General features: G+C 41.4%; 1 protein-coding gene across 6 annotated transcripts in view; it reads left to right on the top strand.

Annotated features, from left to right (window-relative positions):
• Nucleotides 1–9,103: 9,103 nt before the first annotated feature.
• Nucleotides 9,104–18,156, top strand: part of GRIA3 (glutamate ionotropic receptor AMPA type subunit 3) — a 299,657-nt gene continuing 290,604 nt past the window's right edge. For 3 of the 6 annotated variants that reach the window (XR_011923281.1, XM_072429787.1, XM_072429789.1), the window contains exons 1-2: nucleotides 9,105–9,750; nucleotides 10,715–10,873. Coding sequence is in view for 5 of the 6 variants with exons in the window: in XM_072429787.1 (XP_072285888.1) it covers nucleotides 9,660–9,750; nucleotides 10,715–10,873 (250 nt within the window). In the remaining variant the exon portion in view is untranslated. Of the gene's footprint in view, nucleotides 9,751–10,714; nucleotides 10,874–18,156 lie in introns of all 6 variants that reach the window. The other 3 variants (XM_072429791.1, XM_072429790.1, XM_072429788.1) reach the window with 2 other exon arrangements.

Raw genomic sequence — 18,156 nt, 5'->3', positions numbered from 1 at the left:
AGAGTCAGACAGAACTTTTAACTGGTTGGTAATGAAAGCAAGACACTCTCACAGCAATATAAATGGAGAAAATGAAAGGAGAGGATGAATTTGAAAATCCATTGATAGAAATGTATTATTTTTCAAGCTTTGTTAGTCTGTCAGCAACAGTTATGTGTTAGAAATAACAAATAATATAGTTATATAAGTTCTGGATAGACATTTATTTTAAAAGTACCTGTCTCTTTAAATATATTCTGCATATACAATCAGATGTTTCATTAAAAAATGGGTGCCTCCAATCTTGCATTATTTTAACATGCAAATTCCAACTTTCCTTGTCACTGACTTAGTTTAGTTCCCCAACCTCATACACTTATCTACTGAACAGTGGAGCTACCTATCACAATGATCAGTCAGTAAGGAGATGGGAGAGGATGGGCATATCTCAGGACACTCCTATATACTGCACATTTAAACATATACTTTTAGATAGTTAAGTATACAACAATGTACAATATAAAAAACATAGTTCTGAATTTCATTTTTAAGTTCTAAATCTGCTAAATATAGGATCAAAATTGAAACTAAAAAGGCCATTTTGTAAAAGGTCTGTAAATGTGTGGTTAAATTGAATACATATTCATGTTTAAGGTTTCATCAGTTCCTTTCTTTATTTTCCTATACAGCTTTCCACCAAGTGGTATTGTAATGCTTTTGAGTAACAAGTCATAACCATACATTGGCACAATACAACTTGTTTCATTAGAGACATATACATATTTATTTAAAAAAAAGACAGCAAATAGTATAAAAGCATATTTTATTTTATCGTTCTACACTTCTTTGCTTGCACTGAAACTTTTCCTTATGTATAAAGAGGAAACAATGATGATCATTCAAGGAAATGCTTTTAGGACATTGCTTTTAGGACATCCCCTGAGCCCAATTGGCCATAAAAGTGATTACCAGGATTGCAGTGATGTTCTAGGAGTATGCTTGTTTATAGAAAGGCCATTATATTATGTTTGTAGGTAGTCCAACTATAGCTTACAGAAATTTAACATAGGTTTAAAAACTAAATCACAATTCATTGCATTCTAGGTGCCGAAACAATCCATGAAAATGGGATATGTAAGTGGAAATGATTATCCAGCTTATTCTCTGCTGGTGATTGTTTGACAGAAGTGTTGTCAATTCAAATAAATCATTTAAGTACTAGGTAGTTATAATGTAAAGCATATCTCTTAAAAGTATTTTCTTTTCTTTCCTATATGCAGGCTTATTACATGCATAATAAACCATGTACCTGAAAGTTTGTACTTAGTTCCAGATGCCTGACTTGGTTTAGGATAAATTTAGGCAGTTACTATTGCACCAACTACTGCAATCAAGAACCTGTTTAAAGGGTAAATACCTGTTAGGGAGGAATTTTTCTTAATTCTCATCCAAAAAGATGCAACAGGAAGTGAGTACATTTCTATTAAATTACAGAAATTCTCTTTCCAGACTGTTCCCATCAGTACACATATTGCCATTCTAAAATAATATAGAGTTTGTCTTTATAAAAATTTGTCCTTATGAAAATATGAAAAAGTCACCAAGTCACGTTCAGAAGGAAAATCTAAGCAGTAAAAACATGACAGGAATTCTTACCTTTTCCTATTGCATCCAAAATTTGAAAAACAGCTTTGGCTAACCTATACGCTCTACTTTTACAGACCCAGCTTACCATTGCTGATACCATTAAATCTCTTTGCTTTAGGGTAAACTTTTTCTTTTCCTTTTAAAGGCAGAGAGCTAAAAATGAGTATTACAAATCAATTCAAAGTGAATTAAATGCAAATTTTAAATATATTACCAAGAAATATAATCGAATATAGACTAAACCCATATTTAAACATTTTATTAGTAAAAAACAACAAAAAGAAAATGGCATAATCATAAAAATATAACTATTTTATGTGTTTTGGCTGTTTTCAGTATATAATGACAGGAAACAGTCTCAAATAGAAAGAAAAGAAAAAAGTTCAGAGGCACTCCTAGACTACATGTGATATTGCTCTAAAAGAAGGGATTTGACCCCCTATCCCCACACACACACAAAACACTAAGTAAAAATAATTTATTTGCATTTGGCGATCTAGCTGATTTATCTTACTGGCACTCAATCCTCTTCCTACACTTTATGGTATAAAGTTCTGTTTTTTTCATCAATAGGCTAACATGTGAGTAGAAACTGTGATGCTATGGAAAACTGCTGCCACATAAGACTGCAATGTAACTAAACAGTGTCATTTTATAAAGGTAGGCCTGGAACGTACAAGAAAAAGAGTATAGTGGAAGGCTGGCATGACTGGGCTGACAGGAGAGGAGACAGCATAGGGTTAATTTTTAGAGGAAGAACGTGGGGGAGAAAGGGAGGGAAGGATGTAGGGAGGGGATGAGAGGAGGGGTCAGTAGGAGTTAAAAAGGTCAGGAAACGGAAATAGAGTCCTTTTTCACAAGAGACAGCAGGAAGGGAAAAGTTTTGCTGTTTTGCAAGGAAGTTTTTGGCGAAAAAAATTTCAAGAACTTTTTTGCAAAATCGATAATAGTTAGCTGCTTACCATATGTCTGAGTTGAAGAAACTTCTTGCTTAGTTGAGGGACGCTGCTGAGGCCAGGGGTCCAGGCTGGCTCCAAGCTCACTTTTACAAGGGGTGGTTTCGGTCCCCATGCCTGGGAGACTGGATGCCAGGTGGCCACCAAGATCTAGGCCTCCGGTGCGCCTGAGTCCTGAGCCCCCTAAGACTCAGCGCTGTTATAGGAGCCCCATCAAGGACCCTCTGGTTCCCCAAGCTCAGCCTCCGCAGGCTGCTGCTGTGGGAGAGGCTGGGAGGAATCCTCGGCCATGGCAGAGTCACAGGGGAGAGGCTTGTGGGGCTACGGATGCCCGACCTGCCTCTCTCCTTCCTTATGTAGAAAATACAGAGTGGGCTGGAGACAGCAGGCGGCCAGAGGGATCCGTTGGCCGGGCTGCTGGGTCCATAGGGCAGGCTATGCCTGCTGGGGACGATTAGGGCACCCGGCGTTCAGCGCTGGAGTTGCGGGGCTCCAGGGCTAGGGAGGCGGAGATTCTGGGCGCTGTTCCTGGGGCTGTGCGGCGGCCAGGCTTCTCCAAGGTGGCGGCGGAGCCGGCCGGCTGCTTGGTATCTACTGCGTGTGCGCGGGGCACACTAAACATGGCAGTGGAGCTATCGGGTTCCGCCAAGATGGCGGCCGGGCCTACGGGCTCCAGCAATATGGCGGCCTGGCCTGTCGCCCCTGGAAACATGGCTACCGGACCTGCGGGCATCGGCACTATGGTGTCCGGTCCTGCGGGCTCAAGAGCTAGGGGGGGCAGCCTGTGGGAGCGGGAGTCCTTGAGTGCGGCCTGCAGGCCTGGGAGCTTATGTCATGCGGCCTGCAGGTTCCAGAAGATCCAGTGGGAGGCTGGCAGCTCCTGTAACAGCAGCTGCAGAGGATCCTGGGACAGATTTAGAAGACTCCAGGGAAGCAGGATGGCCCCCTGGTGGTTGGGAGGCTGAAGTGCTGAGCCTAGAAGGGAGGAGGACATGGGCAGGTTCAGGTATCCTGCCTGTAGCGTGCGAAGGGGCTGGGTGCCTGGGCTCTGGCCTGGTGGGGCCCTTAAGGGAAGAGGCAGCTGGTTCCAGAGGTATTTCGGCCCGGCCAGTGGGCGAAAGGCGGAGGTCAGCATTACAGGGAGAGGCTGGGCCCACTGCAGCTTGGGGCCCTCTGGTCCCTGAGGCCTGGGCCGATCGTGACGAGGCGCTGCAAGGTGTCGGAGGTGGATGAGGAGCGCGGAGCGTTTGGAGCCCCGTGCTGGCCCATGAGGTCCGGTGTCGCGGCTTCAGGGTCCAGTGGTCCTGGTGGTTCCGGTAAGTCCGAGGAGGGTTTTACTTTTTTGGGCTGGGACGGGGGTGCTGGGAGTGGTTGGGACTGTACAAGGGTTGGGGGGCCGGGGGTGGGGGAACAGCAGGGCTTGCAGGACATCCTAGGTTTGTTGCGCTCAGTTTTGTTGGGCGTGGGTGGGCCCACTAGTGGTGGGGTGTCATCAAGTGGGGGGGCAGGGGAAGTCAGGTGAGTGCCCCTGCAGCTGTGGGTCTGCAGGATGCGACCCAGCTGGGCCCGGTGGGGGATGAAGGAATGGTCGCTGAAAAAAAGGATGTGGGAAGTTGTGAAGGAGAGGCGTTGGATCTGGAGCAGCGGAAGCCCCCCGGTGATGGTGCTATTGATCAGGTGAGTGTGGGTGACACAGCAAAAGGGGAGGTATACCTTTGTTTCAAAGGTCCTCTAGGGGCTCATTTAAAACAGGAGGTAAAAGAGAGGATTTGGCGTGGCGAATTCGTGGATATTTTTTCTTTGTTGCCCTTGGAGCGCTTTAACCTCGATCGTGGCCTGGGTGAGTGGAAAAAGGGTGTGGAGGAGCAGCGGCGAGTGCGGTTGATACCCAGGACATTTGCCAATTGGGCGTTTGCCATTCTGGCTAGTGTCATTGGGGAAAAGGCGCCTGAACATTGTTCGGCGCTGTTTTGTTATTTAGAAGCTATAGGAGAAGCGTACAGGCTATTTGGGGGGTTGGCCTGGCTGTGCTATGATGAGCAGTTCAGGCAACGCAAGGCAGTACGGCCGTCGATTCGTTGGGACTGGATGAAGTTTATGACGCCGGCGAGGGTGGTAAGTTTGCCCTTTCTTGGGGGGGCCGGGGGTCTGGTCTCAGGCTCTCAGAAAAAAGGGTATCTGTTGCCAATTCAATGAAGGTACTTGCCAATTTGATGCAGCCTGTCGCTTCCGGCACAAGTGTTCCGGGTGCTGCGGGGCCCACGGTCTTGCTAGGTGTTTCTGTCACGGAAAAGGTCAGCCAGGGGACTTGGGAGGATACCAGTAATGGTAGAAAGGATGGCCCTCTTTCTAAATATATATCCGGATAGAGCTGCAGCGCACTTGCTGGATTTGGGTTTTAGGGAGGGATTTCGGATACCTTGCTCGATGGGTCCCCCTCCTCCTCGGGCACAGAACCTGAAATCAGCCTTGGAACGTCCGATGGTGGTCACAGCGAAATTGGCTAAAGAAGTGGAATTGGGAAGGATGGGGGGGGGGCATTTGCTGAGCCGCCTATTGAGGGTTTGGTGGTGTCTCATTTAGGTGTGGTTCCCAAAAAGGAGCTGAACACGTTTCGGCTCATCCATCATTTGTCCTATCCTCTGGGAGGCTCCTGTAATGTGGCCGTTGACCCTGAGTTATGCTCAGTATCTTTTACTTCATTTGATTGTGCACTCAAATGGGTACGGCATTATGGAAAAAGGGCTCTGTTGGCCAGGGCCGATATTGAGGTGGCGTTCCGCTTGCTGCTGGTACACCCGGAGAGCCAGCATTTCTTGGGGTGCGCATGGCAGGTAGTGCTCTATGTGGACAGGTGTCTGCCTATGGACTGTTCGTTGTCTTGTGCACTTTTTGAAATATTCAGTACATTTTTGTAGTGGGTATTGAAGGATGTGACAGAAGTCCTGTCAATCATTCACTACTTGGATGACTTCCTGTGTATCAGCCCGGCCAATTCATCGGTCTGCAGGATGCTGTTGAGCTCACTGCAGTATGTTGCGGAGAGGTTCGGGGTTCCGTTGGCGGCAGACAAGACAGAAGGGCTGACTTCAGAACTGGCCTTCCTCAGCATTGTTATTGACACCGAGGTGATGGCGTGCAGGTTGATGGAGGTTAATTTGCGTGGGCTGGTGGAAGAGGTGGTTCGGGCCAGTAGGTGCAAAAAATTGCAGCTGAAGGAATTACAGTCCCTTTTAGGTAAGTTGCACTTCGCGTATAGAATTATGCCTATGGGACGGATTTTTGCCAGGCCGTTAGCGGCCACTACCGCAGGAATTTGGTGCCCAACTCACTTTATTTAGCTGAATAAAGAGCTGAGAGCGGATTAGGAAGTGTGGATTTCTGGAGGGTGTGTTGCTGGAGGGTGAAGCTGTGATGTGACGTGATGGAGTTATTCCTGATTGTAGTGGCGTTAGAAATCTGGGGCCCCAAATTGGCTCTGTTGCGACAATAGGGGGGTGGTTCAGGTAGTGAATTCTTTCACGGTTTCATCAGGGCCAGTTATTCGGTTGATGAGGCATTTGGTGCTGAGGTGCTTGAGGCTGAATATTGCAGTGGGGGCGGTTCATGTGCCGGCGTGCAAAAAATAACATTGCGGATGCCTTGTCTCGGTTTCAGTGGGACCGTTTCCGGCAGTTTGCTCCAGAAGCGGCCTGGCAAGGAGTCAGTTGCCTGCCAGCGTTGTGGAGGATCGCATTGGATTCCTAGCGGGTATGGTTTGGCAGTCTGTGAGTCCATCTATTTGGGCTGCTTACTCCTCCATTTGGGCAGATTGGTTTCATTTTTGTTCTCAGTTTGGGCGGTGTTGGGTAGATTGTGGGAGATTTGTTCATCTGAGTTTGAGGTGCTACTGTTTCGGGTGGCCTTTGTTTTGGCGTTTTTTGGTGCCATGAGAATTGGGGAATTGGTGAGCCCGGCAATTCCTCGCCCAGGGGGTTTACAAAGGCGGGAGGTGGTTTGGCGTAAGAATGGTGTTAGTCTTTGGATTGCACGGTCAAAGACGGATCAATTAGGTAAGGGTTTTGGGGTGGAGTTGGCAAAGGTTGATGGCGGTGTTGCCTGGCCGCTTGCAGCGGTGAGGGAATTTTTGAGGGTTCGGCCGGTTGGGGAGTGCTTTTTCTGAATACATGAGGATGGGAGGGGTTTGTCAAGGTTTCAGTTTTTGGCAGTGTTTCAGAAATGTTTGAAGGCCCCAGACAGTGACTAGTAGGTTATTGTGTCTATATATTCTTTAAATATACAGTGATTATAAAGAGAGGATAGAGAAGTGAGTAGGCTAAGAAATAATCGAATCATAAACGAAAAATGAAACAAAATGCACTGTTTATACTTTGTAAAACGTGATCAAAATTCCAAGTTTGTCCCAATCATCCAACACGTTTCGCCAGTAAGGCTTCTTCAGGTGATTGTTGAGATCACAAAAGTGAGGAAACAATAACAATAGCTAACAAATACAAGAAAATAATATAATATAAATATGAGGATAACATAGAGTTTCAAAAATCATTGAAACATTTAATTCAATATCAAAAAAGTATCAGTTGGATAGGAAAAGGTCACATATACAACAAGGGTACATAACTACTTACATGGTGCAATTACTGTGCTTTAAAACCAAAGAAAGGTAACCAGGGAAATATCCACGCCCGAGTACCCTCAAGGATCATTCTAGGTGAGGGGATAAGGAAGAAGGTCAAATACAGGTATGGGTAGGGAAATAAAGAATATATATTCCTACATTTTAAATATTCAATAATTGAAAAATGTTACTAGAGTGTCTGTAGTTTTTTTCCAGGATAAGTTTATTCTGCAAGTAAAGAAAAGTACTTATATACCAGACATTCCAAATCTTTCTAATATCCTGTGCACATACAAACAATGTTATCAGTCTACCCAGATAATTACTGTGAAGTAAAAACACCTCCTCAATGTAATAGATTTCTAAAAGGAGGAGGTGTTGTAATTCAAACTAAAGGTGCGTACACACTTCCAATTTTTATCGTTCCAATCGAACGACGAACGATCGATTGGGCAAAAAATCGTTCGTACTCTATGTGCAGGATCGGTGCTATACGATCGTTCGTATATATCGTGCAGGGTCGTTCGTTTTCCAACGATAATAATTGGAAGTGTGTACGTAGCTTAAGAGAGCAGCCAACCCAGCTCCTTCAAAGATAAAGTACAATGAGTGGGTGTTGTAAGCTTAGGACAGGAAGTGTTACACTTCTTTAGTACTTGGAATTAATGTATTACCAATTTTGTATATTTTGCATCTTATGAATATGCCATCTAAAATGTGGTGGTTCTCCAATTTATCATAAAAAGGTTTCCTGGATTTAGTAGTTATATTGTAGCTGTTATGGATGCATTCATTCATGGAAGCTCTTCATTAATTAAACAAATATAATGATCAACAATGGTGTTAAATTCCAGCATTTGGTTTTACCTACAAAACTGGGTAGCTTGCTGAATTTATTTGACCTCATAAATGGCTTTGGGCTCAAAAATGATCTAGAATAATGGGCCTGATTTAATAAAGCTCTCCAAAGCTGCAGAAGATACACTTTTATCAGTGAAGATGGGTGATCCATCAAACTTGGAATGGATCTGGTCCAGGATTCAAAACATTTGCTAGCAGATAGCAAATGACTTTGCCGAAATTCATACCGGGTTTGCTGGATCACCCAGCTTCACTGTGGAAATGTATCCTCTCCTTAGAGAGCTTTAATAAATCAAGCCCAATGTGAGAGTGTTGGTGAAGAATGCCTAAAAATGAGCCAACACTGTTGACAGTTTTTATTATTTCAGAGCACTGTGTTAGCAAGGGTGGACTTTTTTGAAACGTTACCAACTGATTGTGGAGCAGACATTACCCTGCAGTTTACCATGCTAACAACTTGATCATTATGCTATAAATAAAGCCCCACTTTTATAATATGTTTATTTTACTGCAATGCTGATTGCAGTTTTTTTTTTATCTCTGCAGATTTCTGTATTAGGCATTGTAAATTTTTTGCAGATGACTCCTGGTAGGGTGGTGGCAACCAGTTGACCATTGTAGTGGAAACTGAACACGTGTAAAACTGCAGGGTGCTGTTTTATATATTTTTCACATTGTCTTTATTCACAGTATCCAGTATCATAGCTCATCATTTAGTTTATAATGTTAATAACAGTAATAATATTATTATTATTAATAATAATAATCATAATAATATTAAAGGACGGCTGGGCTATAATACAGTTCCTTTTCATCAAAACCCAATATTTTGTATATTTGCATTTTATTCTGGTGCATAGAAGCTGGTGCAAAATCATCTCCAAAAAAACAACAAAACAAAATAGAAAGTGTCAAGCAAGATATCCTCTTTTATCTGGTTCAGTGTAGATCTGCAAATGCAGCAAGCAGTTGCATACAATGACTTTAATATAGGCAGGGCATCATTCTAGTGCTTGCACAGCAGATCTCTGCAAGGGGACCCACATACTGCCATTGCCCTATTCCCATTGCTACCTTGGGGGAGTTGGAGCTGTCAACGCGTCCCAGGGATGAAGATGAGACACGGGCTTTGTTGTCTTCGTCAGTAATGAAGGGGTTAGCCTGTGATCCACGTGAGGCTAGTGTGCTCGTATTGATTGTATCTGGGAGTAGACAAATGCAGAGCTTGAGCTTTGCAGTCTTGTCGGGGCTGCAGTGAGGCTGAGCTGAAGGATGCTGCTTTAACTCAACGTCAGATCAAGTTTGATCAATAGCCCCCCTGCTGGTCCAATTGGAAGAGCCTTATTCATCTGATCTTTTTTTTTTCTTCTTCTTCAATCCCTTTCTCTCTCTCTCTCTCTCCGCTACCACCATCTTTGGGGAAAAGTCCCGATTTTGTGTACTAGAGAAGGGTCTGAATTGCTGGGATTTGCCGACTGCAGCCAATGGAATTGTCCAGGGTGCTGTAAGAAACAAGGGGAGAGGGAAAGTGCTTGCTGGCTGATCCCAGCCTGGGCTGTCAGTTTCGTTTTAGAAATTGAATTTGGAAGACTGTGAAAATGGGGCAAAACGTGATCCGCACTGTCTTCCTTTTGCTGCTGAGCCTGGCAGGTGAAACCATTGGAGGATTCCCGAATACTATCAATATAGGTAAGTCACTGGTTGTACTGAATGCTAAGTGCAATCCTATAAAGTGAATGCTGATGCTGCATAAGCATGCATTGTCTTTTATAGTACAGCACAGCAGTAACTCAATGCTACATCCATAGGGTTGCTCATTTACCTTGTATCCAGTTTTTCAAGATTGTGACAAGCTATTGAAATGGGCTAAGGATGTGTCTTTCAGTTGTCTACACTCATGGGAACCCCCTGCTTGCAATGTGTAAATAACCCATAAATTCTGCAACCCTAAAATCCAAAAGGCAACCCTTCCTATTCCCATATGTCTGCATGTTTTATGGTGAAATTGACCTTTGCCTGCTGCAAACAATGTATGCATAATACAGATAAAGACTTAGATTAAGATATATTATGTCAGTGGAATGGACTGAGTCAATGCAGCTTTGTAATAAAATAGGAGAGGGTTTGCAGTGGTTACTGCTATCTATGGGATGTACAGAGCTTCATTTTGATTCAGCACACTGCAAAAAGTTACCAGACTTATGTATAGCAATGTTAACCTAAATCATGGTCACCATTCTTACTCAAATTTTCATTGGCAGGGGCACTGCATAATCCTTGTAGTCTGAATGCAGAAATAAAGGGCAGTAGGTAAAGAAACAGCATTTAATTCAGATACATCTTGCTCCTTGCTGAATAGCTTCCCTGGTCTTGTTCTTGATAGAAGCTGTAGAAGAACTGGAGTCAGCAAATTGTATTATAAGAAAGATAGAAACACTACAGCGGAATTAGGCACAATTAGGACCAGGGCATGTATTGTAATCATAGTGTTAAGTATATACAGAACTGTGATACAGAATTCTTTAATGATCTACTGTGTGTATGTTGTAACATGATAATAAAATGTGTTTAAATATATAGATAAAGATAAAGTGCTTTTATTAATATTTTCTTGTCCCTATCTTCATAATTCTCTTCTTTTGTGTTTTACTAGGTGGGCTTTTCATGAAAAATACAATTCAGGAACACAGTGCATTTTTATTTGCTGTGCAGCTGCACAATACCAACCAAAATAACACAGAGAGGCCCTTCCAGCTGTTCCACCATGTAGATCACTTAGACTCATCCAACAGTTTCTCAGTAACCAACGCATGTGAGTACCTTGTGATCTGTGACATATGGTCACTAAAGCAATTTCATGTATTATGAGTTTCTGCTGATGAAATGTAAGACATGCTTTTTTAATGCTTAAACTGCATTTCTTTTAATAATCTTACATGACACCATGACACGGTGTCATGTAATGTAATGTTATGATGTGATGTTAGTGTAGACAGATTATGTGTTTGTGCATATCCTGGATACCTGCTGAAGAAGAATCTCTTTAGATTGTTTGATATGTCCAAGTTTTGTTTCAGGTATGAGGACCCATCAAAACATAGCTCGGAGAAAAGAAGTCAGTGTCGCTTGCTCTTTGAATTTCTATGTCTGTCCCTAACTCTCTCTCTCTCTCTCTCTCTCTCTCTCTTGTAAACCCCTTCTCTCTCTGTTGTTAACCCTTTCTCTCTCTCTCTCTCTCTCTCTCTCTCTCATAAACCCCTTCTCTCTCTCTCTGTTGTTAACCCTTTCTCTCTCTCTCTCTCTCTCTCTCTCTCTCTCTCGTTTTGTTCTATCTTTATGTTTTTTTTACTCATCCTTACACTTACCATCTCTTTCATTCTGTTTTGACTTCTTCCACCTTCTAGCTCTCCCCTATTCTCCATCTCTCTTTCTCTTCCTCTCTGTATCCATTTCTCTATTTTCTGTCTTTTAAATCTCCCCTAGTCCCTCTCTCTCTGACTGCTCTTTTCTCACCGCCTTTCTAGTACTCCCACACACATACATGCACGCTTTATCTTTCACTTGTCTTTCATCCTTTCTTTATAGTACAATATAGACCTGATTTGTGATGTGAATGCATCAAATGTAACATTCACAAAGTCTCAATTTGCATTATTAGCCTTCACTGTGCAACTGAGCATTTTGTTATAGCCTGTAAATATTTCTTTGAATGGGGGCATAGTTCTTATAGACCATACTGATGTATGATCTAAATGAAAGGAATATCAGGACTTAATGCTTTATTGCATAGAATTTAATAAGCTCTTCTTTGCAGTGCTTGATTTGCTTCTGTGGTCTACATTAAATAATAAGTATGCTAGTGAGAAATATGTGTAGTGTTCCTGAATACAGTCTCTTAGGAGCAAATTTTTATCATGCTTTATATTAAAGTTGAAAATCTGTGTGTTTATAGCCAACTGTTAAACCAGTCTTAAATTAAATACCCACAATACAAGGATTAACAAAACACATATGTTTGCTTACCATGATAGTTTTGTAGTAGACAAAGGTCATTGTTTTTATTAGAAGATTAATTAATTACACATGTACCTACTCAGATTTTAAATTTAAAACCAACCCATGCACATAAATAAGCATATTAAGCTATTGGAATTATTTGATAAGGTAATACGCATTGGCAGTTTAATTGTATTAATCTTTGCTTTGTCATTTTGTACCCTTACTGACTAACTTAAACTAAAACTAAATCAGCTAAGAAAACTTCTCTTTTGCTGTTTTACTATGTGCTGTTTCATGTTTTTAGGTTTTTTTTTACATCTTACAGCTGTAAGCACCCAATAAAGTATTTCAGCTTCTTATATCCTAAATGAACACTGAATGAACACTCTATTGCTCTTTTACCTCAATGAATGTCATTTCATTAAAACACTTAAATTCCTTAATCCTTAATCAAAGTAATCCCTTCAAGAGGTTGGCTTTCTAACAGCATTTTACAAATATCAATGAATTGATTCAATTTAAATGCACAAAGCCTTTAGACTTAGTTGTCAGTAATTGATTTCAATCAACAATATTTCGCTATGGAAATGAAGGAAATTACACAAGGCAATTCCACACTAGTTTGCAAATGTGTAAGTGATAGAGAGATATGTAAGTGCAGTTTTAGCAAAAACAGAAACCAGCAGTATCACAAATATTGTTTTAATATTACCAGTAGCACATTAAACATTAACTTGGGATGTTGTAAATCCTATAGGGTGAATTTTGGTCAAGCTTGCAAAAGGTAACTGTGTTTAATAACTTTCAAACAGAAAGCAGGACAAGTCATATTACCACTAAGGGTTGCAATAATATAAAGCATTCACAGTGTCAGAATGTGTGCTTGAAGAATGAAAAGCATTAATTTTCAAATGTCAGAAAGCTTTTTACTTTTTAAAAAGCAGAAAGTAAAAGCAACTCAGCATGCAGTCTTCTAGTATGGGAAACTGTATTCATTTTAAAAAAGTTCCCAGACATCAGACCTAATTGTATGCTGTGAATTTCCAGCACATAAAATCATTTGTACTACTTTCTTTGCACTGTTTCTTAAAAAGGGAAATAGAAAAGTGTTTGCCTTTACTAGAGAAAGGTCACTTAAAGTGATTGGCAGGGCTTCCATATTATGTAGTTTGTTCACTTTAAGCCTGCTAGAGGAAAACACTGCACTCAAGATTTAGAGGGCTCCTGTGTCCAAAACATGCAGATGCAGCCAAGAAAGTCCTGCATCTGTTCCAGGGGAAGTAGCACCCATGCTATTTAGGGCTAAATGCAAATTGTCCTAAAAATGGTTGTTTTCCAAAAAATATTTTTACCGCTTTGCTTAGTGTTATAATGTTTATCATTAACAAACAGGCTTTTTTTTGGAGGGGAGTGTGTTTTTTTTATTTTTTAAATAGATTTCATATTTTTTTCTCCAGCATATTACCAATAAAGTAAAACCATTTACATTACCTCTTGCCTATAGCTGAGCCCCAAGGGACTCATTATTATACAGTAGAGGTCAGTAAACAATTTAATTAGACAGTATGATTTTAGATTGAAAAGGAAACCAGAATCTACATAAAAAGCTATGGGTAGATTAGACAAACTCCATGCGTAGAAGATTTATCCGTATGTAACACAATGAGAACCAAACACAGGCCCTAGATGTGCAAAAAGTGCCTGCTATCCCTCCTATTACATACTGCTATTATCATCGAATAATAGGTCTTTTGGAACTTTGATATACCCATTTCAAAGGCTGTAAATGACTGAATGTTATCACATAAAGCTTTATATAGAAACATTAGCACATCTTAATTTGTAATATTCGTTTTATAACAATATTAATAAACATTTCTTTGAATCAACTATTAGGTTAAGTATTTCAATGGGCTTCTATCATATCATGCAAGTACTCTGATGACGTTTAAAGAGCTATACCCTATATCACGCAATATGATCTGGTCTTGCACAGATCATTCTTCCTATGTCTTACTTTGCACTAGGCATTCCTTCCTGGGTTACGAAATATACCTAATAACCATTGAATAGAAGATCAGTGGGATGCATAATAAACTGCGGGTTTACTAAGTTGCTGCTGTTTTTTCTGTTGAGGTATGATTTTCTGTCCATCTGTATTATCATAATTGACCCCTATTTAATTTGACCTTAACACGTACATATACACACACGCATTTAAATATACACAAGCTCACGTGCCTATACAAAAATGCACATTCATACTCTCCATAATTCTGACAGTGATATCTATGATAATAACTATTCTTATTTATTTTGGACTGTTGGTTTATGAAGACACATCTTTTTGCCAATATTGTACATTAATGTCATTTACTGACAATCCAGATGCAGTAGATGCATGGGGCAAATATAGATTGACCTAAATGAATAATTGCAGCACAATAGATAGGGCGTTTCACTGCAGCTAACAACTTGGTGACAGTGCCAGAATTAATGTGGATTATGTTAAGGTTGCTTAGATCAAATTTTATTGAAAGAGCCCGCCTGTGTTTTTATGCTGTGCTGTTGTAGTGCATTCCACTACATCTCCTCAGCCTCTGCAGTGTCAGCTCATTAGCACACAGATCTCATATCCACTCTCTGCACTGTCATTGCAAAAATTGCTGTTGTACACCTTTACAGTCAGCTATGCTCTTGAATTACGCTCTGTTTGCAAGACACATTAAGGAGAAAGAGCTAAAGAAAAACAAATGTAACCTAAGGGTTATCTGCCATGGAATATTGCTAACAAAGCAACACCACAAAACCTATATTATTCATTAATGCAAAGGATATGGGCAGATTAGCACGAAACTGTACGAGCAAGAATGTCCTCATTCATCCAAAAAAAAAGTTGGCAAGTAGGTCTTAGACTGCAGGGCAGGTTTTGACAGCTTTGTCCTGTGTATCTGTGCCCTTGGGGAATATTTAACACACGTTATAATTATTACATTGGAGAAAAAAAGTGTCAAAGAAACCTATACATGAGTTCACAGGGCAATGGGATTTCCTTGATATCTGCTTGAGGATAAATAATATTGCTCTGTAATAATAAATAAACCTCAGAGGCTGACTCCATTCATAGTCTGATATTTGCTAGTGATAGTCATACAATTTGTTAATATTGGGTTTTGCCAGAGAAATGTAAGGTACTCTGGTTTTGCGAGAGTAAGTAAGCACTTTTTGAGACACTTTGTGTTGTGAGACATACTGGCAATCACACAGATCATGTTCCATGACCATGTTCAGACTGGTGGTTAGGTTTCAGTGGAGTTACTGCTTCCTCAGATCACTAAAACACTTCCTTGGGGATGCTACATGTAGCATGTCTACCTATGGCAGCCCAGTAGAAAAGGAATAGGGGTGACTGTGCGTATTTCAGTACTGCTTACAGCTGTCTGTTGTTAAATTTGAAAATGCTAGTTCTGTACATACCCACCTCCAGTGCAGGTAGTCAAGTTGCTGGCAATGTGCCAGCTGCCAAGAGTCCTTCAGGGATGTTTCTTTCTGCCACAAGTCTGAACAAGGCCTTCATTCATTTTACTACACTTGAACACACCAAGTCAGGTGACGACTAAGCTAGAGGTGGGAGGACATTTGTTCGGATGGTTGCTCTAACTGAAAATACTTTACTATTTAAATATAATACTGCTTGTGCATAGGTAGCTTCAGTTAGTACACACTGTTACATTTACAAGTCTTGTCCTCCCCCCAGCTTGTGCCTAGACAGATGAAAGGGAAGTGGTACATGAATGAACTCATCACTCTGCCCTCTTCTCCTTTCAGTATGTTTCTTGTTGACACATGAACTGACTACTACTCTTTTTACCACTCACTCAATCCTTTTTTAATTAGTTTTGTGTTGTGGTGATGCTAAAATGTATCAGAAGCAGCTCTGGTGTACAGTGACTGCAAGCGTCCAGTACCAAATAAAATTGTTGAACTTTGTGCATTTAAACAAGTACATTGTATTATTGTATACAAAGAAGCATTAATATACGTCCTTTATATGTTCTTAGAGTTCTGCTTTGCACAAAATCATTGCCTTATACTTGTCTGAGATTCAGCTGATGAAACTTCTATTTTCATGTCACAATGTCTGCACACATGGGGGGAATGGTAAAAAAAGGAGCAATTAGAGGGTAAGAGGAAGAGAGAGGTCACATAGAGGGGAGTATAAAGGAAGACAGATGATGGAAAATAAGAAAACAAGATAAAGAAACTAAAAAAAGGTCAGATGGAAAATGTTGGTGTTTTTTTTTGTTCACGAAAACATTTCAAATGTCTCTGAAAACCAACACCAGAAATTATTTTAAAACTAGACATTGCCAATAACATCCGCTAATAACCATAATATTTTAATATAGTTCTTACGCAACCCACATAAAAAAGTGAATTCATCATACAGTTATATATTTCTAAGTATGAAATATATATATTCGGAGTCTATAGCCAAATGTAGGCGTTTAGATGGGTATATCCATGGGGTTATAGCAGATGAAGGTATAACTGGCCTCTACAGCACAAGAAGGTTTTTTTTTGCACTTTTCCTGCCCTTCTCTTCCGAAAAGCAAAGTGTTTTAAGCAAATTAATTTCATGGCAGAGCTATTGGGGGAAGGTACAAAGCAGGATCAGAGTTGTATTTTTATGCATCCCCTGTGATTCCACACGTGATAATAGAAGATATGACTAATTGCAGAGGTAACATGAGGAAAAGTCCCTGTTCTGGTACTATGCATAGCTGCTCTGTACATCTGTCATTCAGCACATTCAGCAAGCCTTTTCTGAATTATGGTATGTTAACATTGTTGTTCAGTTGCTATTGTTATGATAATATAAAAAGCTAAACACTGGCTATGGCTGAAAATGGTATTGCATTTAGCATACACAATGTACATTCTCCCTTTTCCACTTGAACTTTTTTGCTTGAGTCTGTTAATAAAACCCAGGACTTCCGGGGGAGGAGTCGTCACGATCGGCCGCAACATCGCGGAGCTCTGCTTCTGCCCGTAGATTTATTGCTACGGGCTGCATATTCTTTTGATCCCGGGCACGGTGAACACCGGAAGAACCGGTGGCGGGGGAAGAGAGGAGAGATCGTGTGCGGGCGAGCAGGAAGGGTTCGACACCGCTCCCCGCAGGGCTGAGGATCCGTCAGACATCAGCAGCTGCTGGCAGTCACAGGAGAGAGAGCTGGCCGGTCGCTTCATCCCGCCAGCCCTTACTGACACAGGAGCCATTATACCCTGTCCTTTGTCTGGGGTAAGCAGGAATATCTTCCTTTCATCCAAGCCTATTATTTTTGAGCCCTGGGAGTTGCCTTCTGATCTGATACTTGAGGCGGCCATTTTATTCAAGCGGCCCCCTGTCCAGCAGTCATCCTGAATCCATCGACATCCTAGCAGAGAGCAGGGATTTGGGTTTATCCTACATTATAATCTGCCTTGCACTACATGGCTAATTAGCTGATTACTGTATTTTTTGGAAAGCATTGTTCATATAGCTGCTTTTGAAAGTGGATTCGGCCATCTTGGCCGCATGGTTCCTCATGCATGGCACAACTTGATAATTTGCATCCATCGCTACCCTAAAAGAGAGACGGGATCTGGGAATATCCTACATTATACTCTGCCCTGTACTACTTCTGCTTATTTCTGAGACCATGGGAATTGCTTTGTGATTTGAGACATCAGACTGCCATCTTATTCAAGCGGCCCCAGATTCAGCTGATGACCCGCATCCATCGCCATCCTAGCAGAGAGAAGGGATTTGGGTTCATCTTACATTATAACCTGTCATGTACTACTTGGCTAATTAGCTGATCACTGTATTTGTGGAAGGCATTGTTCATTTAGCTGCTTTTGAAAGTGAATTCGGCCATCTTGGCCGCATGGTTTCTCATGCACAGCACAACCTGATAATCTGCATCCATCGCCATCCTATCAGAGAGAAGGGATCTGGGAATATCCTACATTATATCCTGCCCTATACTACCCCTGCTTATCTCTGAGGCCTTGGGAATTGCTCTGTGATTTGGGACACCAGTCTGCCAT

Source organism: Pyxicephalus adspersus, chromosome Z, assembly GCF_032062135.1.
Source record: "Pyxicephalus adspersus chromosome Z, UCB_Pads_2.0, whole genome shotgun sequence".
Classification (NCBI taxonomy): Eukaryota; Metazoa; Chordata; class Amphibia; order Anura; family Pyxicephalidae; genus Pyxicephalus; species Pyxicephalus adspersus.
Note: the sequence above shows the minus strand (reverse complement) of the source record. Positions and strands in the feature narration are given on the sequence as shown.